We start from the raw sequence: 13,514 nt of genomic DNA, 5'->3' as shown, positions 1-13,514 counted from the left end.
TTCTAACTTTTTCAGTTTTTGAGAAATTTCAATTCGAAAATTGTGTCACTTTTTGTGAGTTTGCAGCGTTGTTGCTAAGTTTGAAGCCTTGTGAAGCTGTAATTTGCACTCCAATCTAGATTTTTTATATATCATTAGAAAGAGGATGAAAAATGTTACAAAATGTCGGTTGAGCAAATTTTCTAACTTTTTCAATTTTCGAGAAATTTCAATTCGAAAATTGTGTCATTTTTTGTGAGTTTGCAGCGTTGTTGCTAAGTTTGAAGCCTTGTGAAGCTGTAATTTGCACTCCAATCTAGATTTTTTATATATCATTAGAAAGAGAATGAAAAATGTTACAAAATGTCGGTTGAGCGAATTTTCTAACTTTTTCAGTTTTTTAGAAATTTTAATTCGAAAATTGTGTCATTTTTTGTGAGTTTGTAGCTTTGTTGCTAGGTTTGAAGCCTTGTGAAGCTGTAATTTTCACTCCAATCTACATTTTCTATATATCATTGGGAAGAAGATGATAGAAAATGCCACAATTTGGCGTTTGAACAAACTGTCTAGCTTTTTCAGTTTTTAAGATATTTTAATTTAAAAATTGTGTCACTTCTTGTGAGTTGAAAGAGTTGTTGCCGGGATTAAACCCTTGTGACGCTGTAATTTGCACTCAAATGGAAAAAAGATGCAAAATGCTTCAAAATGGTGTTTGAGATTTTTTTTTAACTTTTACAGTTTTTCAGATATTTTAATTCAAAAATTGTGTCACTTTTTGTGAGTTTGCAGCGATGTTGCCAGGTTTGAAGCCTTGTGACGCTGTAATTTGTTCTCCAATCTAGATTTTCTATATATCGTTGAAAAGATGATAAAAAATGCTATAAAATATCGATAGTATACACGCTGTATCTTCGTTATTGTTCATATTTCAAAAAAGCTTCAAACGAAAAAAAAGCCTATTTTTTGAAGCCCTATTCGCAGGTGAAAGGAAAGCCCCAACTTTGGAATCACTCTGTATACAAAATATGATTGGTCTTGCAATCTTAAAGTGTATCAAATGACTTTTTGGTTACTTGACGTTAAGTGACACAAAAAGGGTAAAAGCTAAATTAAAGTGAAGGTTCAGTGGATCTTACTGTATTTTCTTACCACCAGATTAGAATAAACTGGAAATTGGAAAAATATCTAACAATTTTATTCCTGTCTTCTTCTTCTTCATCCTATGTTGTTCCACTTCTAGATGCATGTAGGCGTCTTCCAAAATTACCTACGTTTTTCTGTCTCCAGCAATCTGAATCCAGTTCAAGGTTAAAATATCACAATTTTGACTTCACAAGGTGGTATCATAAGTGAAGAAGAACTGTACATAGTTATATGTATAATAGGTTTTGAAATTGCATCTAAATTTCAATTTTTTCTAAAACGTGAAGTAATCTTATCAGGGACAAAAATTCTTGTAAACGTACGACATCCAACTTAAGTTTTGTATTTGAAAGGAAAAAGCAGAATAATTACTATTAGCTTGTGTAAAATCTTAACCTTGCTAAAAAAACTTAGATGAAAGTTCCCCAAACTGCTAACTACACGTCATAACTTAGACAGTTGTTATTAATTAAGTCCAGTAAATTTTTAACCATCTGACATATTCATTATCCTATAGTCTTCATTAAAAATCCCCCTTTAATTTATATGTTGATACATTTCATTTAATTAAACCGTAGTTTATATCTACAAAATGTAATCAGTTATCTGACCATTGATATGACGCTTCACCTATCCAAATAGAGACAGTAAATTCGACAATCGTGTCCAAAAAACTAGCTCATTTACATACTTTTACCGAAATATGTAACCGAGCCTATTTCGAAGAGATACTAAATCAGAGTAATAAATTTGATTTTGTTTTCTACGGAGCAAGAAATATGAACCCATTCGTTACCTAATATATGCCTAAAGAAGATTCGGAGCTGCACGAAACTGTAATAAAAACCACTCCTTGATTCGATTTCTTTTACTAAATTACTGGTAATTTCTAATTTAAATCTTGACAGTTACTAAAACCAGCAAAATTGGGTTTTTCCGACAGTTTGACAATATCGCGTGTTTGTCATAATAAGGGAGTTATTACAATAATAAGGTTTCTGGATACAAGAAAATCAATTAAATAGTTTGTGCGTTTCTGTGCCAATTCCACTCTCCGAGCATCAAGACGTTAATAAATTAAAACTAATTTGAATAAACATTTATTTAAAACAAAACTATTTTTATAATGTTGTTTTTCGAGTGCTTAAGGAATGCACCTAATTAAAGTTCAATAACTGCGACAGGGGTCCCCTCTTTTCGTTAGACGAAGATTTAAAAATACCGGGTAATATGCGTAGTTCTAATTTAAAAGTTTTTTTTAAGTGCGATTCTTTTTGATTAGGATTTATTTTAAGAGCACGCACTACATACGGCTAAGCCGATTGAATGACAAAAATATCTCTTGAGCAATAAGAGAGGAGTGTGTGACATGATTACATTGCGCGGGATATTTATACATTTTCTTTGGAAACATTTGGATCCAATAATCCTTTTCTCACTTTGTGGTTTAAGCAGGAAAATTGGTTGTTTGGGGAATTGTCCTGTGTGGGTGGTTTATGGTAGGTAATTATGTACAGTATGTGTCATAATTTAGAGAGGCAACAAAAGAGTAACTTGTTGTTAATCAAAAATCTTTTGTTAGAAGCTAACTGTCATCAATCATCAATCACACATTTGTGGTAAAGTAAAAAAGTGTTGATGATAAGCTAATATGTAAATTTAGAAAAAGTTCTTTCAAACTGCGTTTCTGGTAGTTCAAACTTTGACACCGCTTTTCTCTCTGATTGTCCTAATTTTGGTAGTAATTTTTTCGGGTTATTAAATAGGAAATTTAATGAGAATTCCAAAAATGTGCTTAAAACAGTCACTTTTTTTGCTCCAAGTGGGTTTTACCAGCGATTTTGTTCTTGACTGTTCTTTCAAACTGTGTTTCTGAAAGTACAAACTTTGACACCGCTTTTCTCCCTGATTGAATAAGACAAGACATCTCATGAGAATTCTAAAAATGTGCTTAAAACAGTCATTTTCTCATTCCAAGTAGGTTTTACCAGCAATTGCAAATAGTATATTGGAAAAAATTTTACTTTTTCTACACTAGTAAAACAAACATTAAATTTAAATTAAAAAATAATAACTGACTATTTGATTTTTCTAAATTATAAATATACATTTAAGTCACATTTAACACACATTTATAAGCCTTTTTCTAAGTTTTTACACCTTTTGGAACATTTCTGGACCTTCATCAAAATATTTAATACTCCTGCAACATTTTTAGACTCTTTGCAACATTTCTAAACTTGTGGCAACGTTCAAATTTGTTCTACATTTTTACAAAATTACGAATATCTGAGAAATGGTTTTAAATTGTCTATTAACATAGATTCTAAAAATAAAGTAATGTACTAAGTGTTCCTTTCTGCTACTAAGATACTTTTTCTGCATTTGGAACATTTGAAAATATTTTTAAAGGATACTTCCAATTAATCCCAGAATCTTTTTTGAAAGTGAATAGTGTAGTGTAATCTTCAGTGTCGAAATAACGTGAATATAATGAATTAACTCATATTATTTGATTTTTGCCTTGGTTTCCTTTACTTTAGCTTTAAAATCACGCAAAAATCTCAACCCTTAATCAAAACTAAACATCGAAAACAATCCAATTAAGTCAAGCAACATTAAAAATTCTACACGTTCCCTGTTTGATAAAGTTGGCATGTCCTTACATGGCAGCTATATTAAATAAGCTGGCATTTCCTATCCGACCTGAAATTCTTCAAAGTGAAATTGAAACGTGTTTTTCGACCCTAAGTTATTAAGGGCGGGTATTGCGACCATGAAAAATGGCCAAAGTAAGAAAATAATACGCCAGATGTAGAGTTTTGTTGCTTATTACATTAGAGACACATTTGACTTCCGGCGTTAAAGCCGAATTGCTGCCGCTTTGCGGCATTTCGTGCTGTTTGATATTTAATATTTCTCGGTCGTGCAAGCCAATTTACTTTATGTTCTTCTAGTAAGTAAATGTGCATGTCTCCGTCGTTCTGTTTGCTATTTTTCACCATTTACATATCATGCAAAGCAGTTGCAATATGCTGTATGTGGGTGTTTTGGTTTTGATTATTCATGCAACTACATTTTGCTTTATTCAATTATTGGATTGTTTTAATGAGTAAGCTTTATGAAATGAAACATTAATTTTACTATAAACTTTTTAAAATTACAGTAAAATAGGACAATGTCATTGTTATCTGGCAATGCCAAAAACTATCTGGTTATTGTCAAAAATTATCTGGTAATGCCAGAAACTATTTGGCATTGTTAAAAACTGTCCGACAATTGTCAGAAACTATCTGACAATGCCAATAATTGTCTGGCTTTGTCAGAAACTGTGCAGTAACGATGCAGTAGTCATACCTTCCAGAACACCGTTTTTAAGATATGAACCAAACATGCTTGTTTTAAACGGGACACCCTATATATTTTTGGAATAAACTTAAAATTACATTTTCAAAAATATATAACACGGTGCAGTTAAATTGCACAGCAACGTAGAAATTTCCTTCTAACTCTTTTTTGATATTTTTCAAAATAACCGAGTTACACTTGGTTGAATTTGTTTAGGATGTTTCAAATCACTTTTTTGTGTTTTGACACAGTTTTTAAAGAATATCTCCATGAGAAAGCCCTTTAGGGTCAAAGTGCACTAATGCAATCTGGTAAAAGGTAAGATTCTCTACAATTTTCCCCTTATACACTTTTTTTTATTTTCATAAATAAAGTTATGTTTGTCTGAACTTGGAGGTTTTCCATAATTTTTTTTTGTCTCATATTTTTTAAGAATTACCAAAAAAATTTGATTTTATGTTCAACCCGGTTGTTTTTTTTAAGATCACGTGACATTTCCTCTATGTCACTTGTTCGTTTTCTGTCAAAGTCACGTGACACAATTCTGCCATTTTGGTACAATTTGACACCCTGTACATTCTTTTAGCATGTAACAATTTAAAAAAAAAATCAGATTATCCAATTTTGAGGGAAAAAACGAAAGACATTAAATAATTGCTTTATTAAAAGACATTCTGCACACGCCACTGAACATGCACACATGGTACCACATTTTTTGTTACACCCCAATGCAATTATTTCCTTTGCCTACCTTCGCCCATATGATTGCATGCCCAACCTTTTAAGACACATTCAATTCGGGCGACTTTTCAATAACCTTGAATGCCATCCGTACCGTTTTCGAAGTCACTTTATTTCGGCGCAACTGCAGGGGAGTGCATTACATCTGGTCATATTTTGTTGGTTTCTTTACTACCTCGCCTTCCACTTTCAAGTTCAATGTCAAGGTTGCATTTTATATACAGTGTGAATCATTTATACGATCATGATGATCACAATATGAGAAATGTTTCATTACTGTCAAGAGAGTCAAAATCTGGAAATAACAATGAAAATGCTCATTGAATACTATGTTGAACAAACAACATATTAGGTCTGTTCGCAGAACGAATCTCCAACTAATAATCAGAGGAATATGTCCAGCTATTGGCCATTACCCTTAAAATGTCAATGTCACGTGAGCATTCAACCAATAAAAGTCAACAATTTCCCATTTTCAGTTGGAAACCAGTTTGAAATTGCCTCTACGAACAGACCTATTATTGAATAATATATGTAATGGTGGATAAAGTGGTAACTTTTGATCTTATTAACGCTGAAGTAGTTAATTGTTGTCAGCTTTTTTGAAAGCTTTCAAGTAATACTGGAAGTACAATTCATTAAGAAATCAAGAAGAATTTTACAAAAATAAATTTGCAAGATCCAGGAGTACCTTAAGAAAGTAAAGCTTCTGAAATCACCATACCATAACTAACCATTAATCATTTAGTACGATTTTTATTTGTGCATTAAAATTCAATTTCTCAAATACAAAAAAAACTTAAATAAACCAATCAAAATGACCAAAAATAACAACATACTTAATGTTTAATGACATTGTACGAAAACAAGAGAAAATGCTAAATTTGTATTGATAATGGGAGACTATATTTTAATGATAAAAAATAATTGATTTCATTGATAAGCAATTATTAGTTTGTGTGTAGTGTGTATGTACTACTCCTGCCACCTATTGGCCAGTATGGCCAACTAAAAATATATGGGATCAATATAGTCTGGAGGATATTTTTGGAGTTCTCTGTTTCAACTAATACAACGTTGCTCTATTCAGCGAGGATTTGTACAGATGTCACCACAATACAATTTTTTTATAACAATTTAATAAAAGGTTTTGTTAAAATAAAAAAACAAATTGTGGTGTACTTATGTATAACTTTAGTACAAATGGTGGTGTATTTTGTGTTAGATAGTTTTACCATCAAAATCCGTTATAAAAAATTGTAGTTGTGGGTAAATTAACCGGTAAAATAAATATTTTATTTTACCAGGAAAATTTGACCGGTAAATTATAATTGAATTGAATTTTTGTTGAAAAGTGTAGAGATAATAATAGTTGCCATCGAGGTGCGTTTGTGGTAAAAATTTCAACCTCTAAGTTAAAGCGTTTCTGAGATATTGAGCAAAAATCCACAAAAAACAAGAGCCAACTTTGACGTCCTCTAGCGGCCAAACGGTACAACTTAGCGTCACCCGCTTAACATCATGTGATAGCTCCATTCATTGGCTATGAACGTTTACCTAATATAATCCCGAATGTTTTAAATAAGTGAGTTATAAAAGATTTTTTGAAAAATTGCACGAACATTACTTTAAAATGATCTTTTCTGAGACAAATAACTGTGTTTCTGACAGTTCAAACTTTGACATCGCTTTTCTTCCTGACTGTACCGAATCTTGAAGTGTTTTTTCATGTTATTGGATAGGAAATTTAATAACGTTTCCAAAAATGTGCTCAAAACAGTCATTTTCTCACTCCACGCGGGTTTAACAAGCAATTTTATCTCTGACTGTCAAACTGTGCTCAATAGTTGCAAAAATCAGGGTTTAGAAAAGTTTTCTAGCAGTATTCGATACAAAACGTGTTTCTGAGATTTATGACAATTATTTTGACAGTGGTCATGTGACTGTCTAGCTAAATTATCCTCCAAAAACCACGTGATATGTCACTAATTTCAAAACTGGCAAAATTTGCCTAGAATTTGCAAGAATTTACAGTTTAACGCAGTTTTCGAAACAAGACGTGTTTCTGAGACTTATGACAGTTTTGACAATTGTCAGTTGGTAAATGTAAATTTCAAATTGTTTAAATAATAATATCTTCAGATTTTCCTCATTTTTCTCATCTCAAAAACATATTATTTGTCATAATTTAAACATGAGGTAGTAAAGAAAAGTAACAAAAAGAAGAAAACTCCTATTTTTTGTAGGATTTCCACCGGCGTTATTTGGTACTGAAATACGTACTTTATTTTTTGTTTGACCATATGGTTTAGCTTATATTTTTAAAAATTTAATGTTTTACCTGAATAATATAAATTACGAAATTGTCAATTTTCAACTGCGTTTGCTGCGACTTTTGGAGTTTATTTTCTTATAATATTATTATTAAATGAAAAAAAACATTTATAACCTATTAGCACAGTTTTCTGAATTATTAATTCAATCACCAGAATAACAAAACGTTTCCACCGTGTTTATCAGACATGGTTCATAAAATTCTCTACACGCTTCAAAGATTATTGATAATTTTGTAATATGCAATCTGGATTAGTATATAAAAATCAATTTGCATTTCCAATGCACTTATTAGAAAACACAAAAATTTATAATCCAATAAGTAGATCGTTAAAGATTACAAGTAGATATTGCATATTAAGTGTTTTATAACTTTATTATTATTTAAAATAGCTAAGTATAATAAATACGCACTTTTCAGTTTAGTTTGATGACTTGTACAAGCTTAGCTATTTTTGTATTTTAACGTTACTGGTTTTTACTAAGAAATTCCCTTATTTACTAATTATTATAATTAAATACGTTATTATAATAATTTAAAACTGCGTGTTGTTTTCCAGAAAAAAAACGCATATAAAATGTATTGTGCGTTATTGTGATTAAACAAACTAAATCGAAAAACACGTACACATATTTTAATTTAATCAGCACAAATAATGTAAAAGGCACAAATCTAGACATGCAAAACAGAAATTAATTCGCGTCGATGTTTTTTAGATTTCTATTTCCCTTATACACTTTGAAGGCACTAAATCCATGCAGAAGTTACAAAGTAACTTACGAAGGGTTTCAACAAAACAACATTGAATATGAAGTGAATTATTTTTAGCCCAGTTTCTGGCAGAGGTTTAATTTCACTAAACCACGGACGACAGTTTCTTATACAACTAAACATTGGATACAGGCAAACGGGACCATGGCTAATTTATTTTAAGAGTTTTGTTTTAGTACTTTTACTGTGATACTCGAGTGGTTTTCGGTCATTTTATACAGTGTTTGTGAATTGAATTTCTACTAATGTTATCCAGGAACAAACATCATCACCATCATCATAGGGATGGCCCAATCAAACACAAAAAACACGTTTACATTCCGTTTGGCAGATCGAAGAATCGAAGGGTGAGATTTCAGTTTTATTTGTTCCTGTGTTTATATGGATTTGCCAAGAAATTAGTTATGCTTTGTTTGTTTTAACAGTCTAAAATAAAACTTAAATGCCACATTATCAAGGTTTCTATTAACGTTTTAAATGTATACCTCAATCATTCCTGGAATGGCTAAACAATAATAGTGAAGGTTAAAAATTGCTTTCGCCCGATAAGTATACACTGAAATAATAAATTTTGATTATAGTGAATAAAATCATATTTTACAGCTAACCGAATGTACTACCACGCCAATATTCGGTGTAAATATAGATTCAAAGGCCAAGATTCTTGCCTTATATATTTAGAAATAAGTGTTTGAAGCAATTTCTATTCATAATTCAAGTTTAGCGTTCAATATGTTGGTTAGCAGTGTATAACTAAAAGAAATAATTCCCATTATTAATTAAGTTTTTCAAAAAAATTGTTTAAATTAGAAAATACTCAGCTATAAACCTGTAATGTTTTCAATACTCTTTTAGCTCTTAGGACATGTTATCTAATTATTTAACTAACAAAAGTATTGTTTAAATTTTGTAACAAAAGGAAAATACATGTTATTTCAACAGAAAAAAAACTTTCTCAAATTTCTCTTAATCACTTGAAATCTATCTTCTAAAATTACTTTTAGAGTTCCTATTTATATTCTAATAATTTGATAACAACTTACTTAAAGTAATTCAACAACTATAATTGAATTACCTTTCAGAAACAATAATTGTAATTAATTTTTCAATTTCTAAACTAAAATAGTGGCAGGTGGTATTTGATTTTCTTTTCTTTCTGTATTTTCTTTTACTCGACAGAATTAAGGGGACAAAATAGTAGAAACATTAATTTTCTATATAAACTTAGGAATGACATTTTGCCCTTAAAAACCTTAGAAGCAGGGATGGGCAATGTCGTAAATGTATGTAGTTAATGTAATTAATTACATGTAGTTAACGTACAAATGTAGTTAAATTTTTCATGTATGAAATGTAACTATAATGTAACAAATTATCTTAATTGAAGGACAACTAATTTTACTTTATGGTATTGTTTGTTATTTATTGTTATATTTAAGACATGAAAAAAAATCAAGTATTTAGTTATAAGAATCGAGAATATAAGTTAAGCTTGTTTAAAATTAATATTGTTAAGACCACCCTTAGTTTTCGGTTATTTTTTTTTTTTCGGTAATGTTAGAATCCTGATTCAGGATATTGTAAGACCATAACCTCAAAACTATGCAGATGACGTAATTAATTACATTTAGTACATTTTTTACATTAACGACATTATCTACGTGTGTAGTATGATGTTCATGTAATTGCCCATTCCTCCTCAGAAGGGAGTTATTTTCCGAAAACCAAGACAAGATCTGTGAGTTCCTGAAAAACAATTTCAATTTCAATGTTCTGTATTGTCTTTTACTTGACAATATTCAGTAAAAGTTTAAAGACAAAAACTGTAGCTAGTTTAATTCTCTACCAAAACTTAAAGACATTTTGTCCTTAAGGGCCTCAGAAAGGAAATATTTGCTTGGGAATGTTTAGTGGACGCAGTGTCCAAATGTCTACGTAACTTGGCCACATGACAAAATTCAGGAAAATACCAAGAAACAAAAATTGTAGGAAATGTAATTTTCTATGAAAATCTAAGAGACATTTTGCCAAATCTAAGAGACAAATCTAAGAGACAAGGGCCTCAGAAAGGAGTTATTTTCCGAAGTCTAAGACAAGGTTGCCAATAATTAATAAAGTAGCTACATTATTTAACTTATTTTCAACTATTATACAGAAGTAATTGATAATGTTAGTAATTGCGACAGCCTTGAATACAATTTGGTCTTAAAATATGTATAATTAACAATGATTAAAACAATACATACTGAATATTTTACATTCAAACAAAAATAATACTACAAGCAATCACAATGAAAACATATCGCATAAAGGCAGAATAATATTCCTTAACCTAGTTTCGCACTCTTTGCTCATCTTCATACCTTCCAGAACAAATTTGCTTCTGTCTCCAAAATTAAATTCATCGTACATGTCCTTGTTGGCCATTATGTATTGCAGATGTTCTTCCGGATTGAAAATGTACGTTCCAGCTACACAAACTTGATATAAAGCTGGTTTGGCAAAATTCTCTATGCTGTCTGTAAAACGTTTTTTTGGCATTATTGTCTTTATATCTAAATTAAAACGGTTTAGTTCTTTTGCCACGTTGGTGTAATAGAAATCTACGTAGTCGTTAAGGTTTTTTTGCAAAAATGTGTATTCACTGTTTAAATATAATAACAGCAGAAAGTCGTAAGCCGGTGGGCCGTATTTTGCCATCTGGAAGTCAACAAATAAACAGTCGAGGTTTTCGTTAAACATTACGTTGTTTAGCCATAGATCATCGTGGCATAGCACATTTCTCGTAATCGAAGGGATTTCATCTAATTTAGACATTTTAAGTTCCAAATAGTCGTTTATTTTGTCTCTATATTCAGGATTGTTAGTGAAGTGAACACACAACTCTCCTACACACCTTACTGAAGATTGGTACCAATTATTCCTTACATTACCTTTGACAAAATCTAGTTTATAGTCATTTAGCTCGTTTACACATTCATTAACTAGACAATATGTGGTATTACTTTTTGATTGTTCTAACTCTTCCAAAGCTAAACTAGATCCATGCATAACTGCCATTGTTTTTAGCGCGCTTTGGAGTTGTGGTTTATCTAAATAAGTTTTCGAGAATACTTTAAAGTTTCTAGCTTGAAGATTCTCAAATACCATAACATCATTTCGTGTCAAGAATATTTTAGGTGAAAACGGACGGCTGGAAATTGATTGCAGTTTAGCAATCACGTTTTTGTATACTGTCTTTTCTTTAAGCAGCACTCCGCACGATTCAATAAAATCCCGTTGTTCTTTATTGGTAATCGGTAAAGATTTTATAAAATATGTCTTTTCACGTACACCATCACCTTCACTAACGTAGAATATTGTGAGTAACAAATGTTCGGCCAAAAACCCCAATGTTTTTTCAGAGAACTTGGTAATTTCTTTTTTTACAAGCTTAAATTTACTGTGGTTTAGACTGTTATTTAAAATTGTATTGCACTCGTCAAGAGATAGTACGCTATCCATTATGAACAAAAACACAATGCACCAAACTTATCACAGTACTGCTGTTCCTACACTTTTTATCTACTTAAAGTGACAGAATGAACTAATTGCAGCCTAATAATATTTACCATAATAAGGATTTCTCTCGGTCTTATTTAAGAATGATTATATTCCTTTATGTATATTAAAATTGTTTTTTGTTTACATGACCGTCAGGAAAGATTAATGTGCTATCTAGTTATATTAACGATTTTCCAATGAAAAACAATTACAAGGCTGCTTATTTTTACTAGACATTTGTTACAATATACAGGGTAATTCAAATTCGACCCTCTCCATTGGGATCTCGGAAACTATAAGAGATATGAACAAATTTAAATTGGGAACTGATAACTGAACCAAAGTCCGTTTTAAAAATTATTTTCCAAGTACGTTCGTAAGATATCCGAAAAAAACAGGAATTTTGATTTTTTGTTTTTATTTATTTCTAACCTTATTTGCAGAGATATCCTAAAACCAAATTCAAAGCCAACTTGTTGAAGTAAAATTAGATTTTATTGAATTATTTCGTCATTTATGAAGCAAATCATAAGTCGTCATACATCACTGAAATCAGAATTAAACGTACTATTTTGACGTTTAAAAATTTAATATGTCTCCCATAAGAAAAAAAAAGTTGATGATGACTGCCGACAGACGAAACGTCGGGCGTCAAATTCCGTCAGCTGATAAAAAGTTGCAATGAAATGGTTTTTTTGGTTTTGGGATATCTCTTCAAAGAGATAGTAAGGTAAAGTAAAAACAAAATCAGATTTTTTCGGATATCTTAGAAAGTACTAGAAATATCGAAATTTTTAAAACTGTATTTGGTTTAACTTTAAATTAAGCCCAAATTTAAACTTTCTCGTATCTCATATACTTTCCGAGATCCCAATGGTGAGGGTCGAATTTGATAATTTGAAAAAAAAAGAACAAAATCTCAACTTGTGACAAGTTATTTGAATGAACTAAGTATATTTTCTGTTACAAGACTTTTATTAAAATTATTTTTCAAAGCTAAAAGCCTCTAGAAAACTACCCAAAAGTTGCCAGAGGCCTCTACAAGTGTCCTAACACTAACTTAACTTGCTAGAAGCAAAAAAAAAATTATTTCAATTATAATAGAGACTTATAAATACTTTTGAAAACCTACCTTCTTCTGAAAGGCTTCTAGAAATATTTCACAAGTGTCTTAAACGTTTGAGAAATTTCTAAAACTACCAGCGACCTCTGGAATCAATCTGGCAATGCTCGAGGAATCTGAATATCAAAGAAAATCTTGTTTGTTCCTTTTCTTCCCTTCCAGGACTGTTTCTTAATACAGCCATCAGAGGCTTCAAAATAGTTATTTTTCTAAGAAGTGCGGAAAGCAATTCTTTTCCGCACGCGATTGTTTTCACCTGAGAATACGCAAAGTTACACACTTTCTAAAAAAATCAAATTGATTTGCAAATATAGATTGTTACGTAAACTACTTAGTTTAATTAAAATGTATAATTTTCATTATTAAAACTCCACAAAGGTTAATATCCTGTGGGTGTTTGCCTTGTTAAGGTATATCTTTTAATCGCCGGCAAATTCCATTGCAGTGTTTGCAACGTGTACATTTTCCAGGCAACTCTGACAAGCCGAAATTTTCGGAGAACTCTGGCATCAGCGTTGAAAAGTCAGTTGG

At 30.9% G+C, this 13,514-nt stretch overlaps 2 protein-coding genes across 11 annotated transcripts in view; one reads left to right on the top strand and one right to left on the bottom strand.

Moving 5' to 3' along the window:
- Ca-beta (Calcium channel protein beta subunit) overlaps positions 1–13,514 on the top strand; it is a 67,965-nt gene that overhangs the window by 36,650 nt on the left and 17,801 nt on the right. Inside the window, exon 1 of one of the 10 annotated variants that reach the window (XM_081987436.1) lies at positions 8,455–8,664. The exons of the other annotated variants lie outside the window; for them this stretch is intronic. Within the exon in view, the coding sequence (XP_081843562.1) occupies positions 8,563–8,664 (102 nt within the window). The 5' untranslated portion in view covers positions 8,455–8,562. Of the gene's footprint in view, positions 1–8,454; positions 8,665–13,514 lie in introns of those variants that run through there. 10 annotated transcript variants of the gene reach the window in all.
- On the bottom strand, positions 10,439–11,932 carry LOC145734210 (uncharacterized). The gene has a single exon (XM_081987446.1). The coding sequence runs from the start codon at positions 11,819–11,821 to the stop codon at positions 10,604–10,606; it is 1,218 nt and encodes a 405-aa protein (XP_081843572.1). The 5' UTR covers positions 11,822–11,932; the 3' UTR covers positions 10,439–10,603.

This window comes from Ips typographus, linkage group LG9, assembly GCF_016097725.1.
Source record: "Ips typographus isolate SLU linkage group LG9, UJ_Ityp_2.0, whole genome shotgun sequence".
NCBI classification, from domain to species: Eukaryota; Metazoa; Arthropoda; class Insecta; order Coleoptera; family Curculionidae; genus Ips; species Ips typographus.
This window is presented reverse-complemented; position numbering and strand designations above follow the sequence as displayed.